The 26,148-nt window shown below is 57.5% G+C and overlaps 5 protein-coding genes across 7 annotated transcripts; 3 read left to right on the top strand and 2 right to left on the bottom strand.

Annotated features, from left to right (window-relative positions):
- Positions 1 to 783: 783 nt before the first annotated feature.
- LOC6604638 (E3 ubiquitin-protein ligase HUWE1) lies at positions 784 to 19,950 on the top strand. The gene is made up of 16 exons (XM_026990573.1): positions 784 to 1,053; positions 1,164 to 1,403; positions 1,480 to 1,701; positions 1,770 to 2,041; positions 2,167 to 2,666; positions 2,734 to 7,148; positions 7,269 to 11,991; positions 12,070 to 12,473; positions 12,553 to 13,650; positions 13,714 to 13,852; positions 14,261 to 17,407; positions 17,470 to 17,658; positions 17,738 to 18,059; positions 18,154 to 18,319; positions 18,414 to 18,604; positions 19,392 to 19,950. The coding sequence occupies exons 1-16, from the start codon at positions 787 to 789 to the stop codon at positions 19,492 to 19,494; spliced, it is 16,398 nt and encodes a 5,465-aa protein (XP_026846374.1). The 5' UTR covers positions 784 to 786; the 3' UTR covers positions 19,495 to 19,950.
- A 1,126-nt stretch (positions 19,951 to 21,076) lies between these two features.
- On the top strand, positions 21,077 to 22,247 carry LOC6597701. Its single transcript, XM_002022846.2, has one exon. It carries the CDS (start codon positions 21,210 to 21,212, stop codon positions 22,245 to 22,247), a length of 1,038 nt encoding a protein of 345 aa, XP_002022882.1. The 5' UTR covers positions 21,077 to 21,209.
- LOC6597700 (DNL-type zinc finger protein) lies at positions 22,239 to 22,924 on the bottom strand. The gene is made up of 2 exons (XM_002022845.2): positions 22,651 to 22,924; positions 22,239 to 22,573 (listed from the first exon to the last, which is right to left on the bottom strand). Exons 1-2 carry the CDS (start codon positions 22,885 to 22,887, stop codon positions 22,244 to 22,246), a joined length of 567 nt encoding a protein of 188 aa, XP_002022881.1. The 5' UTR covers positions 22,888 to 22,924; the 3' UTR covers positions 22,239 to 22,243.
- A 349-nt stretch (positions 22,925 to 23,273) lies between these two features.
- LOC6597699 (iron-sulfur cluster assembly 1 homolog, mitochondrial) lies at positions 23,274 to 24,426 on the top strand. Of its 2 annotated transcripts, none has more exons than XM_026990635.1 (5): positions 23,274 to 23,483; positions 23,592 to 23,645; positions 23,702 to 23,777; positions 23,854 to 23,931; positions 24,003 to 24,426. In XM_026990635.1, the coding sequence occupies exons 1-5, from the start codon at positions 23,400 to 23,402 to the stop codon at positions 24,104 to 24,106; spliced, it is 396 nt and encodes a 131-aa protein (XP_026846436.1). In that variant the 5' UTR covers positions 23,274 to 23,399; the 3' UTR covers positions 24,107 to 24,426. The 2 variants fall into 2 exon arrangements, with proteins under 2 accessions (XP_026846436.1, XP_002022880.1); XM_002022844.2 differs by having other exon boundaries at positions 23,314 to 23,483; positions 23,857 to 23,931.
- Positions 24,260 to 25,846, bottom strand: LOC6597698 (actin-related protein 6). 2 transcript variants are annotated; one of them, XM_026990634.1, is made up of 2 exons: positions 25,573 to 25,607; positions 24,260 to 25,513 (listed from the first exon to the last, which is right to left on the bottom strand). In XM_026990634.1, exon 2 carries the CDS (start codon positions 25,397 to 25,399, stop codon positions 24,509 to 24,511), a length of 891 nt encoding a protein of 296 aa, XP_026846435.1. In that variant the 5' UTR covers positions 25,400 to 25,513; positions 25,573 to 25,607; the 3' UTR covers positions 24,260 to 24,508. The 2 variants fall into 2 exon arrangements, with proteins under 2 accessions (XP_026846435.1, XP_002022879.1); XM_002022843.2 differs by having other exon boundaries at positions 24,260 to 25,846.
- Between the last annotated feature and the right edge of the window lie 302 nt (positions 25,847 to 26,148).

Here is a 26,148-nt window from a genome sequence, read left to right as displayed (position 1 = left end):
GGAGCTCCTCGTTCTCAACCATTTTTCATTTATTTTGATAGATATATATTCCGGCAGTGTTCAGCCAACATTTTCATTTCGATTCGCAGTCTCGTCCCTTCTCGTTCGCACAGCTGCCAAGTGCAGTTACTCTTTTTCTGCTGCGTAGGTAGTGCGCTAGTGTTAGTGTGTGCTGAACGCAGTTTCCTTTGGAGAAAAAAGGAAACAACAAGAAAAACAAAAAACTTATTTTTTCGCCGAGTTTGCATTTTCTTTTCCAGTCAAATTCCAATCATATATATCGGTGATATTTCTTGTTTTTTTTTGTGTGTTCGTCCCATCCACATTTTATTTCATGTGTGCGTTCGTGACAGTTTTTGTTTTTGTTGTTGTTTTTGCTTTTGGCCCAATAATCCTTTTAAAAATCTCGGAAAATAACTAATGCTAAATGTTTTTTTTATTCGTGTGTTTCTTTTGGTAAAATCTTGCAGTTTATTAAACACGCTGACGATAACTTTTGAGGCAAAATTCAATGCTTAATCAGTAGAGAGACACGGAGAGAAAACCCGACCGACCAACCGAACCAGGAGACGGAGAGTAGGTGGAGCGTATAGCCACCACCATCCACCCGACGCCCACCAATAGAGGCACCGCCACAGAAATCAACAACCACACACAAAGCGATATAGAGAGACAGAGAGAGGAGCAGAAGCAGCAGGAGCAACAACCAGCAGGAGGGAGCGGAAGCTTCCGGAGCGGCGAGGCGCGAGGCGAAAGGCGATTCCCGCCCGAGCCCGAGCCGGAGCCATGAAGGTGGACACGGTAAAGCTGAAGAAGGGCTCTTCGGAGCTGACTTCCGAGTGCCGCGAACTGATCGATGAGCTGACAAAGCGACGGACACGCGCGGAGTTGCTCGAGTTTCTCGACAAAATCCACGTGTGGATCTACGGCAAGTGCGAGCTCTATCACTGGATCGAGATACTCGATCGTTTCGACAAGATTCTGGATGAGGCAGCCCGACATGTGAATTCCAATGAATTTGTGCTCCAATGCGACACACAATTCCACTCAACGGTAAGTCCACCCACGGTAGTTCCCAACCACCCACTCCCCCATACCCCCCTCCCCTCAAAAACCAACAGACAGATGGAATGATTATAACCGAAATGCCTTATATCCCGCAGGACGTTACACTGCTGCTGCATGTGCTCAACTTTACGACACTCCTGATCGAGCACTCGTTCTCGCGGCATCTGTACAACTCGATCGAGCATCTGACGCAGCTGCTCTCCTCACAGAACATGGACATTGTCCTGGCGGTCCTCAATCTGCTGTACATGTTCTCGAAGCGCAGCAACTTTATACCGCGCCTGCCCTTCGAAAAGAAGGAGTTGCTGATTGTTAAACTGTTCAACATAGCAGAGGTAACAACCACTCCCATGCTCCTACTCCACACCACTCACCCTCTCATTCTACTCTCTGTTTCTGTTGTTGCCGCAGCGGTGGGGCGACCCAAACTATGGCCTCTCGCTCAAGGACTGCTGCATCGGCGAGCCAAAGCTGGAGTTTCTCTATCAGCTGTGCATCGACTATGTGGACGAGCACGGCCATGCCGCCCAGCTGGAAATCCCTGACATGATGGACCTATGCCACACGGCATCGGCACCGGAGGTGATCAAAACGATTGCCGGACAGATCTCAAAGCCCAGCGAGGCAATAAAGGTGCAGTGACTGCAGTGACTTTCCCGCTTCCTCCTTTCCATTTGACACTCGTTTGACACTCGTTCCAGATGCGCATTGCTCATCGCGTGCGTCTCATTTCTGGATTCAACAACTACAAGCTGCGCCTGCAGTTTGTCCAGGCCCGCCTGCAGGCCGTCTCCATTCTGATCTACTCGAACGCCCTGCAGGACAACACGGACAAGGTGCTGTACCCGGGCTTCGGCGAAGAGCTATGCGAGCTGATCGACAAGGAGGACGTGATCCTGGTGGAGATACGGGCCGCCGTCTTGCGCACCCTCACATCGATGCTGCACTTTGATCGCAATCCGAATGTGCCCAGGTGCGATGCCCCCTCCCCTGCCCCTGCCCTTGCCCTTGCCCTTGGCCTAACCCCCACCCCCCGCAATTCCATAATTTGTTGATTGTTTTCTCTTTGGCCATTTTCCTCTCGTGGTTTCTCTGCAGCAGGGCCGGATCGCGGCTAATGAAGATTGTCCATTACACGGGCGCCGAGCGTCAGGGCGGCACACTGCCGCTCCTGGTGCGCGACTGCATTAACAATCTGACGACACACGGGCTCACGGAGCGCTACCCCCTCATCCTGGCCACGTCGCTGTTCTCGCTGCTGTACCATCTGGCCAGCTACGAGCTGGGCGGCTCCGCCCTGGTGAAGAGCGGCATGATGCAGTCCCTGCTGTGCGTCATCAGCTGGCCAGGCGTGGACCTGGAGCACATAACCTTCGTGACGCGGGCCGTGCGGGTGATTGATCTGATCACGAACATCGACATTGCCCGCTTCCACCAGAACAACGGACTGAACGTGTTCATCGATCGCCTCGAGAAGGAGATCAAGAGCTGCTGCAAGGCTCTGGCGGACATCGGCATCACCCTGAAGGAGTCCACGCTCAGGGACGAGGAGGGGAAGCTGGACATGTCGCTGGACCTAGTGGATGCGGACATCGAAGGTGCGGCTCTGCTCTCTCCGCAAAAGGCGAAACCCTTCCTTTAACACTCTTTTTTCTTTGCTTTCAGAGGGCAGTAGCTCCTCCCCGCATCGCGACGCTTCCGATGATCGCCTGGGAGGCGGCACTCTCGACGAGGAAGACGAGGATCAGGAGGGGGACGAGGGGGAGGATCACGATCTGGACCTGGACCTGGAGGCGGCCGGACCCAGTGGTTCCAGCATCATGGCCGTCGCGGCCGTCGTCGGCGGCAGCGATGAGGGCGCCGAGGGCAGCGGAGCCGCAGGCAGCAGCAGTGATCGTGCCGATCCTGCCGACGCAGGCCTCGCCGTGGTCGTGTATCCGGCCAACAGCTACTACGCCCGTCCTCTGGCCGAACGGAAGGCCGAACTGTCGCAGGCCCAGCTGCCGCCGAGCAGCGTCCAGCCGAAGAAGCCGTCGTGCGTGACGCAGCGCGCGGCGCTGCTCAAGTCGATGCTGAATTTCCTCAAGAAGAGCATCCAGGACCATGCCCACTTCAGCAACATGCGCAACATCATGGAGACGTCGCTCACGCAGTCGCTGCGGCACATCATCGCGAACGCCGAGTACTACGGGCCCTCGCTGTTCCTCCTGGCCACCGACGTGGTCACCGTGTACGTGTTCAACGAGCCCTCGCTGCTCTCCTCCCTCCAGGATCTGGGCATCACCAGCGTCATGCTGAAGGCCCTCCTCCAGAAGGACGTCCCAGCGACGCGGGAGGTTCTCGGCTCCCTGCCCAACGTCTTCTCCGCGCTGTGCCTGAACGAGCGCGGCCTGTTCGAGTTCCTCTCGTACGATCCGTTCGACAAGGTGCTCAAGGTGCTGCTCTCCCCGGACTATCTGGTGGCGATGCGCAGGCGCCGCTCCTCCGATCCGCTGGGCGACACGGCCACCAATCTGGGCAACGCCATGGACGATCTCATCAAACACCATCCGTATCTGAGGGCCGATGCCACCGAAGCGATTGTCCGGCTGCTCAACGAGCTGGTGCGCCTTGGCTCCGATCCCTCGTTCATCTGCTGGCGGGCCAACAAGGAGAGCAGCGGCTCCGGCTCAGGAAGCGGCGGCTCCCATGGCGCCCATGGCGCCCACGGTGTCCTGCCCTCGGTCGCCGGAGGCGCCCCCATGGTGATGGTGGCGGGGGCAGGCGGAGGCACCGTCTCCGTGCTGCAGAGTGCGGCCAATGACAACAACAACGACAGCAGCGGCGACGACGACGACGACGATGACGAGATGAGCTCCGCCTCGCAGCAACAGCAGCACCAGCAGCCGCCACAGGGAGCAGGAGTCGGCGTCGGAGTCGGAGTCGCCGCAGTAGTGGCCTCTACATCACGTGGCGGCAGTGCCGCCCCACAGACACCAGGCGGATCCTCAGGAACAGGAACAGGAACTGGAGCAGGAACTGGAGCAGGAACTGGCGGAACGGCAGGAGGATGCCCAACCGTGGCCACCACTTCTTCGGCTACGTCTTCGTCCGCGGCTCTGGTCCGCGCCTCTGTAACGCCGCCCGAGCGCGAGGCCATACCCCTGATCGACTACATCCTGAACGTGATGAAATTCATCGAAGCGATCTTCAGCAACAGCCCGAACGGCGACCACTGCCGCGAGTTTGTCCTGCACGGCGGCCTCAAGCCCATCCTGCAGCTGCTGTCGCTGCCCAATCTGCCCGTGGACTCGCCCGTCTCCACCACGTCGCAGGCGGTGGCGAACGTCTGCAAGGCGATCCTCAGCCAGGCGCAGGAGACGAAGGTGCTGGACGTGGCCCTCAAGCAGCTGGCGGACATTGTGGGCAAGCTGAAGCCCCTCATCAAGCACTTCACCTTTCCGGGCGGGAGCGTGCTGCTCGCGGAGCTCGTGTGCTGCCAGCGGCTGGAGGACGGCTTCGCCAATGCCGAGTACACGCCGATCCTGCACAACATGAGCTTTGTCCATGGGTACGTGGTGATGCTGGTGCACCTGTGCCGCAACGCCTCCACCGACATGCGGGCCATTCTCCTCAAGCGGTGGGGCGTCAACCGCGAGACCGGAGTCCAGCTGCTGCAGCAGCTCGTCCAGCTCTACATTTCGCTGGTGTGGGAGAGCACCATTCTGCTGAATCTGTGCTCGGACGAGCCCACCCAGCATCCGGATCTCATCTGGGACGAGATTGCCGCCCAGATGTCGGCGGCCGCCGGCACCGCCGATCCCCTCACGGAGGCGGAGCTCTCCCGCAAGCTGGAGCGCGCCGCCGAGTTTCGCACAAAGTACACGCCCGAGGAGCAGTTCCGGTACATCAAGAGCCTGCTGGCGGCCAGCTCCCGGCTGGGCCGAGCCCTCGCCGAGCTGCTTGGGACGCTCGTGAAGCTGTCGGTGGGCTCGCCGCAGACGCGCCAGCGGCGGATCAACGATCTGATCAGCAACATAAACAAAGTTCCTACCCCGGAGGCGCGCGAGATAGCTCGGATACTGAGCTCCATTCTGGTGAACGGCTTCAGCCACGAGAGCATCCTGCCGAAGCCGGTGCCCAAGCTGAAGCTGACGTTCCTCATCTGCTCGGTGGGCTTCACCGGGCCGATGCTGTTCGACGACAAGCGGAGCGCCTTCCACCTGATGATCTCGCAGTTCTGCGCCGAGAACGGCCTCAAGGCCTTCTTCGAGATGTTCTACTGGGCGCTGTCGCTCGACGCCGAGTCGACCAAGTTCGAGTTCAAGCAGTGGGCCTCCATGGAGGACCTGATGCAGTCGCACGAGGACGACAAGCGCGACTGTCCGGAGGGGACCGGCGAGTTCCTCGACGCCTGGCTGCAGCTGCTCGAGAAGATGGTCAATCCGCGGGCGATGCTCGACTCGCCCTACACGATGAGTCCGCGCCTCAACTACATGCCCGACACGGTGCCCTTCGAGCCCGTCTTCTATCTGATCCACATCCACCAGCTGGCGATGCAGGCCCTGCGCCGGATCTGGGCCCGGCGGCCCATCGCCAACTACGGGGCCAGCATGTTCGAGACGATGATCCTCATCGTCAAGCACCTGGTCAAGTCGCACGCGACCCTGCTGGAGCGCTACCACACGCGCCTGAAGGAGATCAAGTTCGAGAACCTCTACATCCGCAGCACCGACGACGGCCTCAACGTCGAGCACATCAAGACGCTGACGGACATGGGCTTCACCCACTACCACGTGGTGGATGCCCTGCGCAACAACGGCTCCCTGGAGGAGGCCACCGACTATCTGCTCAATAATCCGGAGGCCAGTGCGCATGCCACCACGAGTGCTGCTGCTGCCGGTGCTGCTGCCGGTGCCGGTGCTGGTGCTGGTGCTGGGGCAGGTATTAATATCCCCACAGCACCGACAGCGCCCACCCCGCCGCCATCTGCCATGGAGATCGGCATGGACGGACCGGGCATGGAGGGGGGCGAGTCCTCGGGCGGGGGTTCCGGCTCGACCATCAGCCTGGGCCCCACCCCGACGCCCACGTTCAGCCAGTACAAGTCGGGCGGCAATCCCTCGAGCTACGACTACAAGCATCTGAAGCTGATGCCGCCGATGATCTTCGACCGTTTCTGCGACGAGGCCATCTCGCGCGCCTTCGAGTTCATGGAGGCCATACCGGACGTCGTGAACAGCGCCTCGGACCTCATCGCGGTGCTGTACAGGCGCCACAACCACCTGAACAAGCAGGTATTCGTCACGAACTTCGTGCGCAACATCATCCAGTGGGTGGACTTTACGCTGCAGCTGTTCGAGAACCCGCGGCTGCCGGGCGCCACCGCCCGCGGCACGCGCCTCGAGGAGTGCCTCACGGGCATGACGGCCACCCGGCTGTTCGTGCGCCTCAAGACGTCGACGCTGCTGCTGGACGAGAACTTCAGCGACATGCACAGGCCGCTCGTGGAGGCGATCAACGCCCAGGACGCGATGGTGTCGCTGGTCAAGCTGCTCGACTGCATGGCCCAGTGGATGATGGAGCAGTCGGAGAAGCCGCAGGCGGAGCGCATCACAGTGCCCCGCTGGGTGCAGAACCTCGTCGACCTGATCGACGCCATCGACAGCATCAGCCACATTCTGCAGCGCAAGTCGAACATGCGGGCGGTGTGCAGCGACGTGTGGCGCTGGTACGACGCCTCCACGGGCAAGTGGAACGCCTACTCGGACGCGAACAACGACCTCATCCGCAACGCCTACAACTCCGGCGAGCGCTGGCTGCACATCAACATCGGGCGGCAGCGGTGCACCGTCTCCTTCAACTGCATGACGCAGGTGAGCGAGGCCTCCGGCAGCCATCGGCCGGTCTTCCCGGCCCTCAAGCTGAGCGAGGCCATCTCCAATCTGAACAACCCGGTGGCGGTCACCAAGGTGGAGCATCTGCTGAATCGCGTATTGCGCACAGCGGCCGACGGCCAGGGCACCACCCACACGGACGAGCTGATTTCGCTGCGGCATCTGATGACCTTCGGCGAGGGCCAAAACACGACCCCCACGATGGTGCAGCCACCAGGCACAGCCACAGCCACAGCTACAGCCACAACGGCAGGGGCTGGGCCAGCGGCATGGCCAGCGGCATGGGCAGCGGCAAGGGCAGCGGCAGCAGGCACCAGCGACGAGACCTCCAATGAAAGTGGAGCCGTCTGTTCGATGGGGGGCGGCGGGGCCAGAGCACGTACCCGCTCGCCGTCCGCCTCCGCACCGATGACTACACGCAGCAAGTCCCGGCAGAAGAGCGCCGCCGCTGCGGCGGCCGCCAAGGCCAAGACATCGACGACGTCAGCCACGACATCGTCGGCGGCCTCCACGGCCACACCCTCGATACCCAAGCGCACGCAGAGGATCCTGCTGAGCGAGGAGAATGTCGGACTGAGCAAATTCGACTGCGCCCGGATCATTGGGAGCATTGTGTCGCTCCTGCAGCCCCCGAACCTGCTGCAGCACGAGACGAAGCTCTCGCTGCTGCGCCTCTGCGCGCGTCTGACGCGCAACTACGAGAACGCCCAGACATTCATACGCTGCGGGGGCGTCAAGATGCTCCTGCAGCTGCAGCAGGCGTGCAGCTTCATGGGATTCCCGACGTACGCGATCATCATCCTGCGGCACGTGCTGGAGGCACCGCCAGTGCTGCAGGAGGCCATGGAGCGGGTCCTGGGGATGCGTGCCGCCGGCATAGTGCCCGTGGGACAGCGCGATCTGATCTTCGTGCTCACCCAGGTGTCGACGGCGGTGTCGCGCAACCCGCAGATCTTCGTGGCCGCCGCCAAGGAGATGCTGCGCGGCGAGTACCTCATGAACTCGAACAGCTCGAGCGGCAATGCCCTGGCGGACGAGGCCCGCGTGATGGTCAAGTCGAAGTTCGGCCAGCAGCCGACAGCCGCCGCCGGGGGACCCAATCCGCAGACACCGGCCCCGGCTCCGGCCCCGGCCCCGCCCGCCAAGGAGGAGATGTGGGAGGACCCGATGGTCCAGTCGGCCGTGTCCGTGCTCAAGGAGCTGCTGCTGGCCCTGGTCCAGCCGTGCTGCCACTACACCAAAGCCATTCCCACGAGCGATCATCCCAAGGCGGCGGCAGAGCCCCCGCCTCAAACGGAGGAAGGACTTCCCAGCGCCCAGCCACAATTTGGGGCCATGGAAGAGGACGAGCCCACACATGAGCAGCAACAGGCACAGGCACAGCCACAGGCATCGACCAGCGGCAGCAAGAAAGGAGGTGCAGGTCCTGGATCGGCGCCTGCTCCTGCTGCCGCTCCCGCTCCCGCCGCTGGTGGCCCTCCTTCGGGGGATGGCAAGTACGAGCCCTGCTGCTGCACCTGGCACGTGCCCACCGCCGTGCACACCCACTCGAAGCCGACAATCTCCCGTGCGACGCTCCTCAAGCTGCTTGCAGACGCCACACGGGCCTACCAGTCGCTGCTGCCCAGAGTGCTGCTCGGACACGTGTACACCCCGGCAGACAGTCCGCTGATCCAGGAGCCCCAGATGACGTTCATGGCCGTGCTGCTGGACCGCTTTCTGCCCATCACGAAGCGCCACCACGTCTCGGAGGTGAGCACCATGGCCCGTGTGCTCATCTGCTCGCTCTCCGACTGCTACCAGGTGCCTGGAGTGCAGGTGCAGGTCGCAGAGGAGCTGCACGCGGCGGTGGCGCGGGCGCTGGCCCAGCCGGACTCCTCGGAGAAGCATACGCGCCTGCAGGTGCTGATGAGCCTCTTCCCGAACCTCATCGAGGCTCCGATGCTGTTCGACAAGGTGCACATGCACCGCAACAACATGTACCGCGTCCTGCTGCGGCAGGGCGTCATGACGTACCTCACCAAGATCGCCCAGTACAAGGATCTGTCGAACCACAACACCCTCAGCACCCTGGCCTCCATCCTGCGGCCCATGGAGATCCTGCTGCGGTTCAGCGTCTCCACCACGACCCTCGGCTCGAAGCGGATACTATTCGGCGGCGCCAGCACGGGCGGAGCGGGCGGCACGGGCGCCGGAAACAACTCCGCGGGCTCGGGCATTGGCGGCTCCTCTGTGTCCACCCTGGGCGGCGGAGGAGGCAACAGCGGCAGCAACACCTACGGCACCATCATCAACCGACGCCTATATCCGCGCATGGCCGCACGCGCCGCCGCCGGAGCGGCTGTCGAGCGCTCGAACGGGATGGGCGGCGAGCACGTCCTGCGGGACATAATCCGTAACGTGCTGTCGGACAGGCGTCACGCCTTTGAATTCATCTTCAACTCGGACGAAATGGCCGTCGACGCAGAGGATGCGGCCCCCCCAACAGCAGGCGGAGCCGGAGGAGGAGGCGGCGGCGGAGGCGGAGGCGGAGCAGGCTCAGGCGCAGGAACTGGGGCAGGAGGCCTTGGAATGGGCCTGGGAATGGGCCTCGGACTGGGATCGAGCAGTAGCATCACCAGTGCGGCCGCCGGCTCCGTCATCGATGTTGTGGGAGAACGGAACAGCAGCAGCAGCGTGGGAGGCGGCATCGGAGGAGAAGCCAACGATGGACCTTCTGGCTCTGCAGGTGCCACTGGAGGGCCCGTCCGGCCCGTGCTCAACTTTGACCAGCTCTGGGACGACTTTCTGCAGAGCGAGGGCCTGCGTCTGGCCTCGCGAGCAGGCGGGGCCGGAGGCAGCGGCAGCGGCAGCTCCTCGCAGCAGCAGCACCCGCAGAACGGAGCAGCCTCGAGCGGGACGAGTGGCGGAGGAGCATCTGGCTCTGGCGCCGGCTCTAGCAGCTCCATCAACGTAGATCCCCGTCTGCGCGGCTCCCAGCCGGACAGGCTCCTCCTGGCCCCGGGCGATGGATCCAATGCAAACAGCGGCGGCAACGGCAACAGCGGCTCGGCCAACGACAACGGCCTGGGCGGCGGCAACAGCGACGGCGCCTCCACCTCCTCCGATACGGGGGCCCGCGAGAACCGCCGCGAGATGACCTCGCTGCTGGGAGACGCCAGCAGCTCGGACTCCGACTCGGACGGCTCCACGGAGAACGATGAGCGCAACGACGAGGAGGACGACGACGAGGACGATGCACCCGACGAGGAGGCGGACGAGCACAGCGAGACGGACGTCGACGAGGAGCGGCCCCGCCAGTTCATCGAGGTATTCGACCACATCTATGAGCCGGAGTCCTCGGAGACGGCCTCCAACGATGCCGACGTCGACGCCGACGACGATGACGACGACGAGGACGTCGATGACGACGACGACGACGAAGACGACGCCGATGACGAGGACCATCGTGCCGCCATCGACGATCCCGAGCTGGAGAACCAGATCGACATAGCCCTGGCCCTGAGCAACTCGAACAATCGACCCAGGCGTAGTGCCGCCATCACGGCCTCCGGCGAGCCAGTGGCCGATGACCCGATACCCGACGATGACGACGACGACGACGATGTCGATGACGACGACGACGACTCGGCCGTCAATGAGGCCGCCAGTCGGGCCGAGGCCTTCCTGTTCGAGCGCCTCGTCGTCGACAATCCCCTGCTGATGCCCACGCCCCCGACCAGCTTCCGTGTGCGGATGAACAGCTCCATTGCCCAGCCCCTGGACATTGACGTGAACGGTGGCGGTGGCGGCGGAGGCGGAGGCGGAGCCGGAAGCGGAAGCGGCGGGAATGCGAATGCCAGTGCGAGTGGCAGTGGTGCCAGCGGTTCCAGTGGTGCCGCCGCAGGAGGAGGGGCAGCCTCCTCCGCAGCTAGAGCCGGCTCTGGCGGAGGTGCGACTGGTGCCAGCAGCAGCAGCGGCGGCGGCGGAGCAGGCGGCGGAGAACGCCCTGTGGCTGCCGCCCTGCGTCCCTCTTCGCGTTCCTGGATCGCCCCTGACTATAATTTCATCAGCGCCGCAGGCGGAATACCCACCCCCGGGGGTAGCGGAAGCAGCAATGCCCCCGCCAATGGCAACAGCGAGGCAGGCGGTGCCGGAGGTAGCGGAGGCGGAGGAGCAGCAGGATTCCACGCACCCAGCGGAGGAGCCTCAGGAGCGGCAGCGGCAGCGGGAGCAGGAGCAACCGCTTCCTCGAACAGCCAGAACATGAGCAATCTCCTGGACGAACAGGTGTCCGGCGGCGGATCTGGCGGCGGAGCAGCAGCGGCCAGCGGAGGCGGTGGCGGCGGAGGGGGCTCCGGCTCCGGCTCCTCGGCCCTGTGCAACAACGGAGTGCGCCGTCGCCTCATGTACTTGGACCAGCAGTACTGCGTGTGCATGCCCACGCACCAGAACCCCACGGAAGAGACTCAGGTCGAGATATTCACCCAGGACGCGCTCCACTGGTGGCTGGAGGAGGCCAAGGCCCTGGACATGGAGAGCCAGACGGACGCGTGCCTGTACGCGGCGCACTTCCTGCTGCCGTATCTGATCCGGCAGCTGAAGGCGGCCCACTACCAGCGGAAGCAGGAGGAGGCCGCGCGCCAGTCCGCCATGGCGGCCGCAGCAGCAGCCACCACGGCCACCACCATACCGACGCCAACGGCCACGACGCCGACCACCACCGGGTCGTCGGTGACATCGACCTTCACGAGTGCCACAGCCACAGTGACATCGTCGCCGGGAGCGGCAGGAGGCGCCACAGCCACGATCAGCTCCAGCTCGAGCAACAGCAATCGTCGCAGCTCCATACCCGTACTGATTCCCATGCTGATACCCTCTTCGCTGGCGCCAGCGCCGGCGGCATCACAGGCCCAGCCATTGGCCACCAGAGGAGCGAACCCCAACGATGAATCCACGACCACAACAACGACGACTGCAACGACAGTGGCCACAGCGACAGCCATAGCCACAGCCACAACGACAGCCACAGCGACAGCAGCGCCCACTTTGGCAGCCAGCAGCGGCAGTGAGTATTCCCCCCCAGAGGATGGATGTTCCCTGGTGTCTAATCGATCCAATTCCCAATTCCCCTCCCCCCGAACAGCAGCTTCTGCGCCAGCCGAAGGCCTGGCCATGCCGCCGTATGCCACATCGGCGCGTTCGCGCCCGCTGCGTGCACCGATACGCAACGCCACACTGCGCCGGAACGAGCCACGGCCGTCCTTCAATATATTCGCAGAGATCGACCTGACCAACGATCCGGACAATGACAATGATGATATTTTAGATCCGGTTGGAACAGCGGGCACAGCGGGAACAGAATCACGTCTGCTACTGTTTCCCCCACAAGAGGAGGCACAACCGCAGGCACAGGCAGAGGCGCAGGCAGATGTCTTGGCTGTGGCCCCAAGACACCCGCCAGTGCCGCACTTGCCATCGGCCAGCGGCAGGCCGCCGCGTCTCCATGCTCGCGTACAGGATTTGAATATATTCAATGAATTTGGACAGGTAAAGATGCAGATGCAGATCCGCCTCCTGCTGGAGATCCTCTCTAACGATCGGGTGTCTCTCTCTTTTGTCGTTGCAGAATGCCCCGCGCATCCTTAATGGACGCACCCATCGGCTGATGTACGGCCAACATCAGCGGCTGCATCATCATGCGGGACGTGGGCCGGCCCCGCCACCGCCGCCGCCATTGGCCCCGTCGCCGGCCTCAGTGCTCGATTTCTATCCGACAACAGCGTTCCTGGCGTCGTCGTCCCCTCGCGACCAGGACCAGGCCACCACCCAGGACAATGTGCAGGAGGAGGAAGTGAATGTCAGCCTGCTGCAGCCCGGCATACTGGATGTGCCCGAGCCAGAGGCGGCACAGCGCCAGCAGGAGGAGCAGCAGTCCCTGGGCAGCGGCAGCAGCAGCAGCAGCAGCAGCCGACCAGATCCACCGCCACCACCGCCGCCCACTGATAGCACAACGCCGCCCATCCAGGTGGCCATCATCGATGAGCCGCTCTGGGGAACGGCCACACTCACCCGTCCCCCGCGGCCGACCACAGCACATCCGCAGCAGCAGCAGCAATCCAGCAGGACGTCGGCCTCCCCTGGAGGTCGCAATGGGATACTCTTTTTGGGATCGTCTCCCACCAATGCCGCAGGAGGGGCCTCCTCCTCTGCAGCTATAGCGCCAGCGCCAGTTTCAGCTACAGCGACACCGACACCGACAGCTGCTCCCAGCACAGATGAAGGAGGATCTAGTGGTGGTGCGACTGCCACTGCCACTGCACCTGCCACTGCCACTGCGAGTGGCTCTGGAACTGCAAGCCGAACCGTCACAGACATGAGCCCCGAGGTGCGCGCCGCTCTGGGGGATCTAGAGGTGCCAGAGGGCGTGGACCCCTCCTTTTTGGCGGCGCTGCCCAGCGAGATGCGCGAGGAGGTGATCCAGGAGCATCTGCGCATGCAGCGCATCCGCCAGCGGGCCCAGCAGAACGCCATCCAGATCGCCCACGACTCGCTCGTGGAGGTGAACCCCGAGTTCCTGGCCGCCCTGCCGCTGAGCATCCAGTCGGAGGTGCTCATGCAGCAACGCATCGAACAGCAGCGCCAGGCGGCACAGACGGCCAACCCCGAGGATCCCGTCGACACGGCAGCCTTTTTCCAAAATTTACCCGAGAATCTGCGCCAAGTGGTGAGTGCTCGTCAGAAACGCAAGGATCCCCCGTCTCTATTGTGTCTCTCTCTCTTTTATTAGATACTCTCGGACATGGAGGAGTCGCAGATTGCCAGCCTGCCGCCAGAGCTGGCCGCCGAGGCCCAGTTCCTGCGTCGCGACTGGGAGACACGCAACGGGCCGCGCCTGGGGGATGCCCATCCCCCCAGCAGTGCGCTGTGTAAGTCCGAAAACGAATATTTGGGATATTTTGGGATTATCTGTAGAGATCCGAGATCCCTCCGAGTGCAGTCTCTCCACTGGCGTCCGTTCCGTCTCCCTTTGTCCGTCAAAGAACTGTCGATGATGCTGTCCATCGGCCTCTGAATGGATGTTGCCTGCCATCCTGCCTAGAAGCGCTCTGCCTCTGTCCGATGATCCATGTGGATGTGGATGTGGGCTATAGGGGGATCTTTTGTACCATTCCATTAATAGGCTTTGAATCAATTGAGAGACTTTGGTGGGGCCAGAGCCAGAGCCGGGAGGATGGGGCGGATGGGGATTCTTCTATCGGTCTTTGATCCCTGCTTATATTCTTTTCTCTGCTCCATCCATTTCTGATCCAATCTCTATGTTGATCCGCCCACAGCCCGTTATCAGAACTCGCTGCAGAGCCTGGAGGACGCGCGCTGGCACAGCTCCATTTGGTACGATGCCAGCGGCAATGCCCAGCCGCAGCACCACCAGCACACGACGATTGTGCACCACCATGCCCACAGCCACGCCCTGAACGTGGGCAAGCCGCTGGCCCTGCTCATGATGGAGGACGAGAACATCCTGCTCGATCCGGACTCCCTGGCCACGCTGCTGCTGTTCCTGTTCGTCGAGGACCAGAAGGTGAACAGCTTGCGGCTGCACCGCGTCATCCGGAACCTGTGCCACCACGAGCCGACCCGCGACTGGATCATCAATGCCCTGATCAACATTGTCCAGAAAACGAACGAGGAGAGCGCCAACTTCGGGGCGGGCCAGGGCCAGGGCCAGGGTCAGGGCAGCAAGCCCGACTGGCTGAAGCTGCGCGTGGACGCCGCTTTTGGGTACAAGAGCAACATATTCCTGATCAATCACCTCCACGACGAGGCCGGCGGTAGTGGCAGCGGCAGTGGCAGCGCCAAGAGCATCAGCATTAATCCACAGGCGGCCCAAATGATTGTCCGCAACTGTTTGGACCTGCTGTTCGTCCTGGCCAAGCATTATCCGTCCAGCTTTGTGCCCTACCATCGCGAGGCCAAGGCCCGTCGCATGCTTAGCGCCGTCTTTGGCATGCCGCCCCCCATCCCGGGAGCGCCGCGCGTCGAAGAACAGCCGCCGCCGCAGTCGCAGCAGCAGCAGCAGAACCCACCCGCTGGCGGTACCCTGGACTTTCGTTCCCGCTTCTATCGCTACCAGGTGGCCAATCGGATGCGGGCCATGATCGAGGATCATCATCCCCGAATGCTGGCCCCACCCACACCGCCCCCAGTCCAGCCCATAGCCACAGTCCAGGCCGCAGCCACGCCCGCAGCTCCAGCTCCAGCGCCAGCTCCGGCTCCAGCCACGCCGCTGGACGATGAGGCTCCCTCGACATCGAAGGCAGCTGCCGCCAAGGCGGCAAAGGCAGCCACGACCACAGCAGCGACTGCAACGGATGTGGGAAGCGGAACAGGAACAGGAACTGGAAGTGGCTACCAGACCAATTCGTACAACTTCTGGGATGTGGTGCTGAACATCGATCGACAGACGGAGGAGCGCATGAAGCACGTGGCCGAGTTCCCGATCGTTTCGCAGCCCTCCTGGGAGTGGGTGGCCAAGACAGGGGACTTCCTGTCGTTCAGCGACTCGCCGTTCGGGCAGCTGCTGGCCATGCTGCCGTACAAGGTGATCTGTCGGTCGCCCCACCTGACGGACATGCTCGTGAAGCTGCTGGCCTCGCTCAGCACAGAGCTGCCCAAGGAGGAGGAGCCCGGGCCTGGGGCCGAGCCCCAGATGCCCACGCTGATACCCATCAACCAGGCGGTGCTCAATCAGCAGGCCCAGCAGAACCAGGAGATGACCCAGGCAGCGGCCGCCCTGACGGGCGCCAATGCCACCGGCGACACCGGTCACACCACCACGCACGCCAGTCGTCCCCTGCCGGAACTCAAGAAGATGCCGCCGCCACCGCTCACCCTCCAGATGCCGGTCAAGCCGAAGCGCAAGATCTACGCGAAGAATTTCTCGCAGCTGCAGCTCGTGATCGAGGTGCTGACGCACCAGTGCGGCACCACCGAGGGTCTGGACAACGTGGCCAAGCTGATTGTCAATCTCACGCAGTGCTCGCAGGCATCGAACGCCATTTTCATACAGTACTTGACCGCCGCCATTCTCGGCCTCGCCGAGGAGGTGCGCCAGGCCATTCAGACGCTGCTCCAGGAGATACGGGCGTACAACATCAATGCGGGATTGCCCAGCACCTCGAAACAGGCAACGGCAGCGGCATCCGCAACAGCGGCGGCAGCAGCAGCGGCGGCGGGACCCTCCACTTCGGCTGGACTGTTGCCCAATCTGGCCGTGAACGAGGGAATCATGCAGGATCGCTTCACCGCAGAGCACGTGATCATTTCGGCCCCGAAGAACGCCAAGCCGACGTGCGAGCTGCAGCTGCCGTCGATGAAGAAACTGATGTCGAACTCCTCCTCGCAGCCGTTCTTCCTGCGGACCCTGAAGATCTTCATGCAGGTGCGGGACATGTACGAGAACCAGACGGTGGCCTCCGACGACGAGGAGGACTTCATCGACATTCTGGGCGATGGCGGTGCCACCAGCGGCAGCAGCTCGGATGCCTCGCGCTTCCGGGCTCGCATGGAGACGAATCGGCAGCCCTCGGACGGGGGGGCCATCGACGGGGATGGCGACGGCGATGGCGATGGCGACGGCGACGACGAGGATGACGATGAGGAGGCCATGCCCCTGGGGGGCGGCTCGTCCAGCAGTTGCGGCGTCGGCGGTGGCGGGGCTGGTGGCAGCGGTACAGCGGACAGCGGCAGCAAGCCAGGCAAGCCGACGCTCAGCCAGATCCTGTGCCTCGATGTCCTGTGGCACACGTTGAGCGAGTGCCTGGTGGCACTGGAGGAGTCCAAGGACGAGTTTGCCGTCCTCGTGCTGCAGCCCACGGTGGAGGCCTTCTTCCTGATCCACGCCTCGCATCGCATACCCAAGAAGGGGGCACGCGGCGGCCGCGCAGCCTCAGCCGGCCGCACAGTGGGCGGCAGTGTGTCCTCGTCCTCGGTGCAGGACATTAGTCCCCTGATGGACGAGGGCAGCGGCAGCACAGCCTTCGGCTCGGACGATGCCCAGGATGCCAGCAACACGTCCATCGGCAACACTGCCAATCCCAGTCCCAATGCCGGAGCCGAGTCCGCGAGCTGCGGCTCTACAGCCGGGCTGAGTGCCCACGAGGCACAGCTGAAGCAGGATCGCCACAAGTTCCTTCAGTTCGCTGAGAAGCATCGAACTGTGCTCAACCAGATCCTGCGCCAGTCCCCCACCCACCTGTCGGACGGCCCCTTCGCCGTCCTCGTGGACCACACGCGCATCCTGGACTTCGACGTGAAGCGCAAGTACTTCCAGACCGAGCTGGAGCGCCTCGACGAGGGCATACGCCGCGAAGAGCACACGGTCAGTGTTCGACGCGTGACCGTCTTCGAGGACTCGTTCCGTGTCCTGTACCGTCTGGGCCCCGAAGAGTGGAAGAATCGTTTCTACATCGTGTTTGAAGGTAAGATAATCGCATTCTGGCCGTAGAGGACTCCCCCTCTAACGATTCTCCTCCGACTACAGATGAAGAGGGTCAGGACGCTGGCGGCCTGCTACGTGAATGGTATGTGATCATATCGCGGGAGATCTTCAATCCGATGTACGCTCTGTTCTGCGTGTCGCCGGGCGACCGCGTCACCTACATGATAAATCCCTCCAGCCATGCCAATCCCAATCATTTGAGCTACTTCAAGTTTGTCGGACGGGTGATTGGTAAGCCCCAGAGCCGTAGAGCCGCAACGCACCAAGGAGGACTCTCCTTTATAATTTGTTGTATTTTGTGTGTCTATAGCCAAGGCCGTCCACGACAACAAGCTGCTGGAATGCTACTTTACGCGCTCCTTCTACAAGCATATCCTGGGCAAGCAAGTGAAGCACACGGACATGGAATCGCAGGACTACGAGTTCTACAAGGGTCTCGACTATCTCATGAAGAACGACATCTCCAATCTGGGCTACGAGGTGACCTTCTCCACCGAAGTGCAGGAGTTCGGCGTCACCCAGATTCGTGATCTCAAGCCAAACGGACGCGACATCCCAGTAACCGAGGACAACAAGTTCGAGTATGTGCAGCTGGTGTGCCAATTGAAGATGAGCGGGTCCATACGTCAGCAGTGAGTACATCCCCCCCCCCCCCCCCCACAGAGAAAGAGAGAGAGAGAGAGAGAATCCATCTATAATGAAAATTTGTCTTCCCTTTGTCTACAGATTGGATGCATTCCTCGAGGGCTTCTACGATATAATTCCAAAGCATTTAATCTCGATTTTCAACGAACAGGAACTGGAACTTCTCATATCCGGCCTGCCAGATATTGATATAGAAGATCTGAAGGCCAACACCGAATATCACAAGTACACGTCGAAGTCGGCACAGGTAAGAGTCCTACGAGGAGCTGTTCCCATTCCTCCAATTCTCTTGCATCTCTTTCTAAACCATATACTTGTTTCCATCTTTCTCTCTCTATCAGATCCAATGGTTCTGGCGTGCGCTGCGCAGCTTCGACCAAGCGGATAGGGCCAAATTCTTGCAGTTTGTCACCGGCACCTCAAAGGTCCCGCTGCAGGGCTTCGGCTCGCTGGAGGGCATGAACGGCATACAAAAGTTCCAAATCCATCGCGACGATCGCTCCACAGATCGCCTGCCATGTGCCCACACTTGGTGAGTGAATATCCCATGCAGAGATCCAAGTAGGCAAAACGAATGCCCAAGAAGACGGGCAAGGGGAGGAGCTACATAGGTTGTTAAGATACTAAGCAATAGTTTACCATTCTGTTCTGTTGGTAGGAGAAGGAAATACGGAAGGAGAAGAAGACGGGCAAGGGGAGGAGCTACATAGGTTGTTAAGATACTAAGCAATAGTTTACCATTCTGTTCTGTTGGTAGGAGAAGGAAATACGGAAGGAGAAGAAGACGGGCAAGGGGAGGAGCTACATAGGTTGTTAAGATACTAAGCAATAGTTTACCATTCTGTTCTGTTGGTAGGAGAAGGAAATACGGAAGGAGATACGAAGGAAAATGGCATTGCCTTCCATTTCAAATCATCGTCAAATGATTCATTTCTTTGGGGGATTATGCAGCAGTCTAATAGTGCCACCTGTAGAGTCATTTGAATATATGTTAGGCTAGATAATTGGGTTAAATACTTGCAGATATTTATTGGTAGGTTGTCCAATGTTTAGGGAGCAATAACTTTGTTTCAATTAAGTATTTAGATGTCATGGTATGCATGCACGTATTCGTTTTGTTTATTTTGAGTGCTTTTCAAAGGTATCCGTCCATCCATCTGCTGTGCCCTAATGTGATAAAAGATGACTACCTCCAAGGGGGGCGACGCCTTGTGCCTTTGCATTGCTTTCATTATCCCAATCAATCTTGCGACTTCCTTTACTAACCAATGGAACCATACATCCTTTTCTTTCCCCCTCTGATCCGACGCGATCATTAGCTTTAACCAACTGGATCTGCCGATGTACAAGTCCTACGATAAACTGCGCAGCTGCCTGCTGAAGGCAATTCATGAGTGTTCCGAAGGCTTTGGCTTCGCCTAAGCGAATGCGAGTCCACGCCCACACAGCACTCGTTGATTCCTATACGACGACGACGGCAACAGCGTAGCGCTACGCGAACACCCACGAAAACGAAATTTCAATTAATTTAAGCCACTACCCCCCCCCCCCCACACATATATATTCGTGAAGAGAGTACAGAACAGCCACTGGAGATGTGAGAGAGCGAAGGCGCAAGCGTAAGGCAGCAGGAAAAAAAAAACATTAAAAATTAAAAAAAAAAAAATAAAAGCAGCAGCGGCAAACAGCAAATGCATAAACATACAATACATATAGTTAAATAGTATATATAAAAAATGTTGAATTAATTATTAATTTTCGCGCCTATATATATACAATATATATTTTCTTAAATTTTCAAAAAGGAAAACGAAAGTCGGCGAAAAATCTTGGAAGTTTAGAGAGAAAGTATAGAAAACAAAAACCACACGAAGAAAGAAGAAAATTACACACAGAACACAACAGAAGATAAGAAGAAAGAAACGAAGGAATAATTCTAAATTTAGTGTGCGTAGATCATTTAAAATATGTTTTTTCGTTTTTCTGTCGATTCAAACATTTCCTTTCCCATTAAACAAGCAAGATAACAATAAAAAATACAAATAAAACACAAAATACAAAACAATATTTATAATTTTCTTTTGTTTATTTTGATTTATTTTAATAGAGGAGAAGATATAAAAAAAACCCTAGTATATATACAATAGTCTATAGGAAATTCCCAGTATACGCCTTTGGTTTCTAGAGTTTATCTGAAATAAGTCCAAAGACACTAGACGACGAGACTACCAAGGAGACGAATATTTCAAATGGATTCAAATATCTCGATGTTACATATATAAGTCTATGTGTTATGCATTTTATTTTTGTGCAATGAGCCGTAAATGTAACTCAAAGAGAGTGGATTTGAAGAAGTAAGCTCATTTATCGTAATAAATTTCAAAGAAATCTCAACTATGTTGCAAAATTCGAACAGTTAGCTGAAAAAAAAACCCCAAAGTAGAGATCAATGGGCAGCACTGCCCTCCTATCGATATCGCCCTTATCGCAATAGGTTTGTAATTTGGCAGGGCCTGAAATATCAAACTCTCGCTGAATCAAAAGCGGAATGGATGAAAAATATGAGTTTAGGCACGTTTCACATCATCTCAAAGACCTTAGGATTCCGGAAAAAAATGGGATCAGCAGGAGTTTGACGATAGCGTTGCTATCGATAAAACTATGTGGGCAGGGCTGAAGAATTTAGTTAGTCAGGTCAGACCCTTTTTAGACAAGATCCAATAAAAGCATGTATTTAGAATAAGCCAGTCAAGTAGAAAATTGATTCATTAATCGGATAAAACTATGTGGGCATGGCTAAATATTTTTTATAGCTGGTAATATTCGACAGAAGATCAAAAACGAGGAATATGTAAATCAGAACTTCAATTCGTCAGTATATTTACGGTATATTTTTAAAATGAGACCGTATGTTTCGGTATATTTCTGATGATCGAACGGTATATTTGCTCGATAAGTCCGCGGTCACACTGGAGGATGTACGCGCGCAAACCCGCCGCCCCACTAATTTTTATTGTTGTTTATATTGTTACAAAAGTGCGTTGTGTATTCCGCACAGTAGCTGGTCAGCTGATCACAGCAAAGATAAAGAATAGGATGGACCTAAAAGAGTAATTATTGTTATTAGTAGACTGGGTATGGATGAGTTTATTAGAAAGGAGCTGATCCTCAATGCAGGCACAAGCCTCGAAAATGTCGCCCCGCACTGCATCAAACTACTGGATTGGCTGCTGGACTGCCAAGTGGAGATCCAATTGCAACAGAAACTCCTCAAGCTGACGCCGAATCTAATCGAATCGATGATGAAGGCCACCATGTATCTGTTCGAGTGCCATGACCGCTTCGGTGAGGCTCTGGCGGAGCGCTGCAACTCCCACAGTTTCTACGCCACATGCTCCAGTCTGGCCGAACGCAAACAGAGCATCAAGGAGCTGTGTGCTGGCATAGTCAGTACGAGGAAGGGCGAGGCGCATGCCGCGTTGCTCCACTTGATGCACAAGCCCTTTGCGGACGTGCAACCGGCGTGGAGCGTCATCAGGGAGCTGGACTGGGCAGCGTTGCGTCAGCCGGCTGCATTCGACCCAGCCCAAATGATCAGCACTGATCTCCTGCAAATGCGTCGCCTGGTTAAGCGCATCTGTCGTCTTTCCACGCTCCAGAAAATGGAAACCGCTTTGCACCGTGCTCTAAAGCTGGTTGGCTTCAGCGTGTGGTTGTGTCTATTCCGCGAGCCACGCCACAGCAACATCCACTCCGATTGCCATCTGCTGCGCCACATGATCTGTGATATGCTGGCCGAGAGCCAGCCAGCTGCCCCCTGCTGTGGCTTCCTGCACAACATGTACCTTTTCCTGGAAAACCCTTCCAATGAGCCGCGATTTTGGGCTTGCCTGGACCATGCCCGTCTGTCTGGCAGCCTCATTGCCTACCTGATTGGCTACTGGAATCGTCACATGCCATACTTAGACCAGGACGACATGCAAATCACGGCCGATGCTCCACCCACCGTCACGGTCTGCCCGGCACTGCCCTTAGACGAAGTGACATTTCTCACCCACCTTTTGCTGATGCCCCGATCGCCCTGCCGCGAGCAATTCCACATGCAATTGCGATCCCATTCCATGGCCAGCCAGCTGATGGAGCTCCTCAATAAAGTTGCATTTGTGTACAGTTAAGGATTCGGCTTCGGTTTATTGTGTTCGGGCAGAAATTCGCAGTTTCCGTCCACCATTTTGATCACCTTCTCGCCCTTCTCGGCCAGAATCTCCTCGATGTTCCGCTTGCCGTTCAGATCCGTGAACCAATTCAGATTGTCGGCTATCAGGTGATGATTGGCACAGCCCTCGCACGTTACGATGACGACGCCACGCTGATAGGCCACCTTTGAAATTGTCTTCATGTTGCGCGTCTGGCAGATCTTGCAGGTGTAAATGAGCTGCATTTTCGTTTGCAGCTCGCCCAGCGGTATGCTGTTAGTGGCCTTGTTTTCGCCTGCATCTTTCTAAAAGATAACCAACCAAAGACATAGAGAAATGAATGGTGCGTATCTCAAAGCGACTGTATCATCCTGAGACTTACGGCTGGTTTGCTGCTGTTGCTGCTGTGGAATCGAGACGTCCCCCTGCACGTGCATCTGTTCGTGCCGGTCCAAACAGGAACAGCTGTAGTGCTGGATGCCAGTCTCGTGGGGAATTGCACTTGGAACTGGAAGTGACTGTGCGTGCGTGCCTCATTTTGTGCTATTCTTGTAGCAACTTGTAGCGCCCGCCGGCCCATGGCAGCAGAAACATTGTACAACTGCCTGAATGTGCTCATTATGCCCCGAATATTATTAAACGAAAGCGAGGTATATTAGAGATGGAATCGTCACAGCTGTTACAACACCAACTAGTGATGTACCTTCTTGTGAAATAGCACAAGCCGTGTGCGAAGAGCGCTTTGCTGTGAAAGTCAGAGGTGTATTTGTTTCAGTATGGAACTCTTATCCAATTGGCGGAGAATTGAAACGAAGTTTTACTCTGAAATTATAATTTGTGAAAAACGAATCAACTGTGCTCGTGGTTAACCAACACTAACACCAAATGTTATAACGTTTCTTTACATGGATGCAGTTTATTTGCGTAAATTCACAGTCACAGTGTCTGTCACGACATTCCACTGCAGGGCTAGTGATAGGATCTATCGATGGTAATCGTTAGCAACTATCGCTCTGCGATTCCTACAGAAATCTGTCAGCTCTACCAAAACAGTCGCAAATCACATACTTTCGAATCACAAATCGTTGGAATTTCTGGGCAGAAAAACAAATTATATAAACCAAAGACGCAATGGCAACACGTGTGGTGGCAACGGCAACGGTGCGCGCGCTAAAGGGACGCAAATTGTTACCCACACGGGCGGCCCTGACCCTGGTAAGAATCGACAGAGCGTGATGAAATACGCGCTGATGAAGTAACAGTCCACCTAGTCAGCCAGAATTTGTTGTTGTTTATAAATTCCTTACCCTCTCGTCCCTCCAGACCCCGGCTGCAGTGAACCGCATCAAGACATTGCTGCAGGACAAGCCAGACTTTGTAAGTGAATCGCAACATCGAAATCATGCCATCACTCAAAAGCCTTTCTCCTGCAGATCGGCCTGAAGGTAGGCGTACGACAGCGCGGCTGCAACGGCCTCTCCTACACCCTGGACTATGCCAGCAGCAAAGGTGAGTACGCCAGCACGCACAACGGCGTTGCATAGAAGCGAACTAAGATTCTTTTTTTCTGGATTCTGTTTCCCAGCAGACAAACTAGACGAGGAGGTCGTCCAGGACGGCGTGAAGGTATTCATTGACAAGAAGGCGCAGCTTTCATTGCTAGGCAAGTGGTCCCATGTTATGTAATCTCCAACAGACGAATTAATCAACATCTTGTTTTTTTTCCTGTTGCAGGCACGGAAATGGACTTTGTGGAGTCGAAGCTGTCCAGCGAGTTCGTGTTCAACAATCCGAACATCAAGGGCACTTGTGGCTGCGGCGAGTCGTTCAGCATGTAAACAAACTGGCTCTGGAGCCGGCAACACCCGCCTCGCAGCCCCCAAAGCTTATGCATAACGACGGTCAGGTGCAGATCCTACCCCACAATATGCCCTAAGCCTGTATCTGTATGTAAATTCTATTTCGCAAACGAATTCTAAAGTTAAGTTGTGTTTTCTGTAGTTCAAATTTAGTTGTATATTGATAAAAACGATTAAGGCTCTAGGCAACCATTCAATGTCTAGGCGATTTATCTACATGATATAAGTGCGCCCGCTTTGGTCTATTTTGCACATTATTTCTCTTTTAGACACCTAGTTGAATACAAGCAAGAAACGAATCTAGAACAAATCTGTCTCTCGTAATTAAAAACTGCATCCTTAAAAGGGATTCAGGGGGGGAGGGAGAAGGAGCTCCGCCGTTCATCGCTGGTTCAGGCCATGGACGCCAAACTCCTCGTAGTCGTCGCGCGTGTAGACAAACTCTTCGAAGTTGGGACTGGTGGCCACCTCCCTGCCGCCGTACCAGGCATAGCGGACAGGATCCTCGGGGCAGATGAGCGACACCTCCAGGTCGTCGGGCACCAGGGCGCGCAGATCCTTCTTGAGGCGAGGCAAAAAGCCGGGAAACTGAGCACAGCCGCCCACAATCAGGATGTTGAGCAGGAGCTCCCGATGGGCCTGCCAGGGACAGGCCTTGAGGCAATCGGCGACTGCCTCCGGTATGCCCACCTGGTGGATGCCAATGTCCGACGGATTGAAGAGCAGCTCGGGCACGGTGAAGCGTTCGTTGCACAGTGGCACTGTCTGCATAGTTTCCTCGTCCATGCGGGGCCGACCGGGTATCCGAACATATCCACGCTTGATTGTCGTAAAGTCGGGCAGGACATAGTCGATGGCCACCTCCTTGCGCTTCTTCTCGCACTGATGCACCCGCATGGCCTCCTTGAAGTCCTCGGCCACAAAGCAGACATCCTCCTTGATCTGGTTCACCACGTGGCTCTCGTCCATCATGTTCAGCTGCCGGTAGGAGATGAGTTCCTTGAGGTGATTGGTCAGCGCCTTGCCACCCATGTCGATGCGACGAATACCCTCGAGCACACGCCTGCCCAGGACAAATGGCACAATGTGGGTGAAGCTGTAGCCCACATCAATGATAATACAGTTGAGGGTCTGCATCGTGGTGCGCTCCTCGCTGTCGGCGACATAGTTAAAGGCCGCCAGATCGGCTGCCGTCGTCTTGTACATGCCGGCCACACGGTACTGCTCGAAGAGCATCTCCAACATGGCCTCCTGCACGCTCGGGAAGTTCATCTGGGGCTCTGTTATGACTATGTTCCGGTTGTCCAGGCTGCAGCCAATGCCCTCCTTGCTGAAGATGTAGTCCCACACGGTCTTCTGGGTGTCCCAGTTGAGCAGATAGCCGCGCTGAAAAGCCAGGATGTAGAACAGGGCAGAGGTATCGCGGCAATCCTCAATCTGATTACCCACAAACGCCCGCCGCCGCTCGCTCTTGGCCTTCATAATGCAATTCGGGACCACTCGCGGCTCCTCCTGGTTGGCCAGGCCCACCTTGGCTGTGTGAGCTCCATTGTCGAGCACCACAACTGTGCTTGCCATATCTCTATAACATTGTCTGCTAGTCTGTTCTGACTCTCCGAGATGATGTTAGATTGGAGTTTTCTCCTGTCAATTTGTGTCGTGTCAATGCGTGTTGAATTGGAGAAAAATCGATGTTTGGGTACCCTGCAAAAATCGATGTTTTTTGATAACATAGATTTACAGAAGCGTCTTAATAGTTAATAAATGTCACGTCACATGCACAGCGTGTGTGCGAAAAATGCACTTGGCATGGTTCTGTTAAACAAAATCAGCGAAAGTCTGAAAATGATCGATGTTTTCCTGCAAGGTGTGCTACAACAGCGAGGTTGTCCATGGAAAGAGGCAGTTGGTGTGGACGACAAGGCTTCTATGAAATTATCACATGTGAACGACATAATAATGATTTTTAGAACCAAAGAACTGGAAAGAACCGAAAACCGTGTTCATTTTCTTCGAACTCA

The sequence above is a fragment of the Drosophila persimilis genome, unplaced genomic scaffold (genome assembly GCF_003286085.1).
Source record: "Drosophila persimilis strain 14011-0111.01,24,50 unplaced genomic scaffold, DperRS2 tig00000606-arrow-arrow-pilon, whole genome shotgun sequence".
NCBI lineage: Eukaryota > Metazoa > Arthropoda > Insecta > Diptera > Drosophilidae > Drosophila > Drosophila persimilis.
The sequence above is the reverse complement of the archived record's forward strand: the minus strand, read 5'-3'. Positions and strand labels throughout refer to the sequence as shown.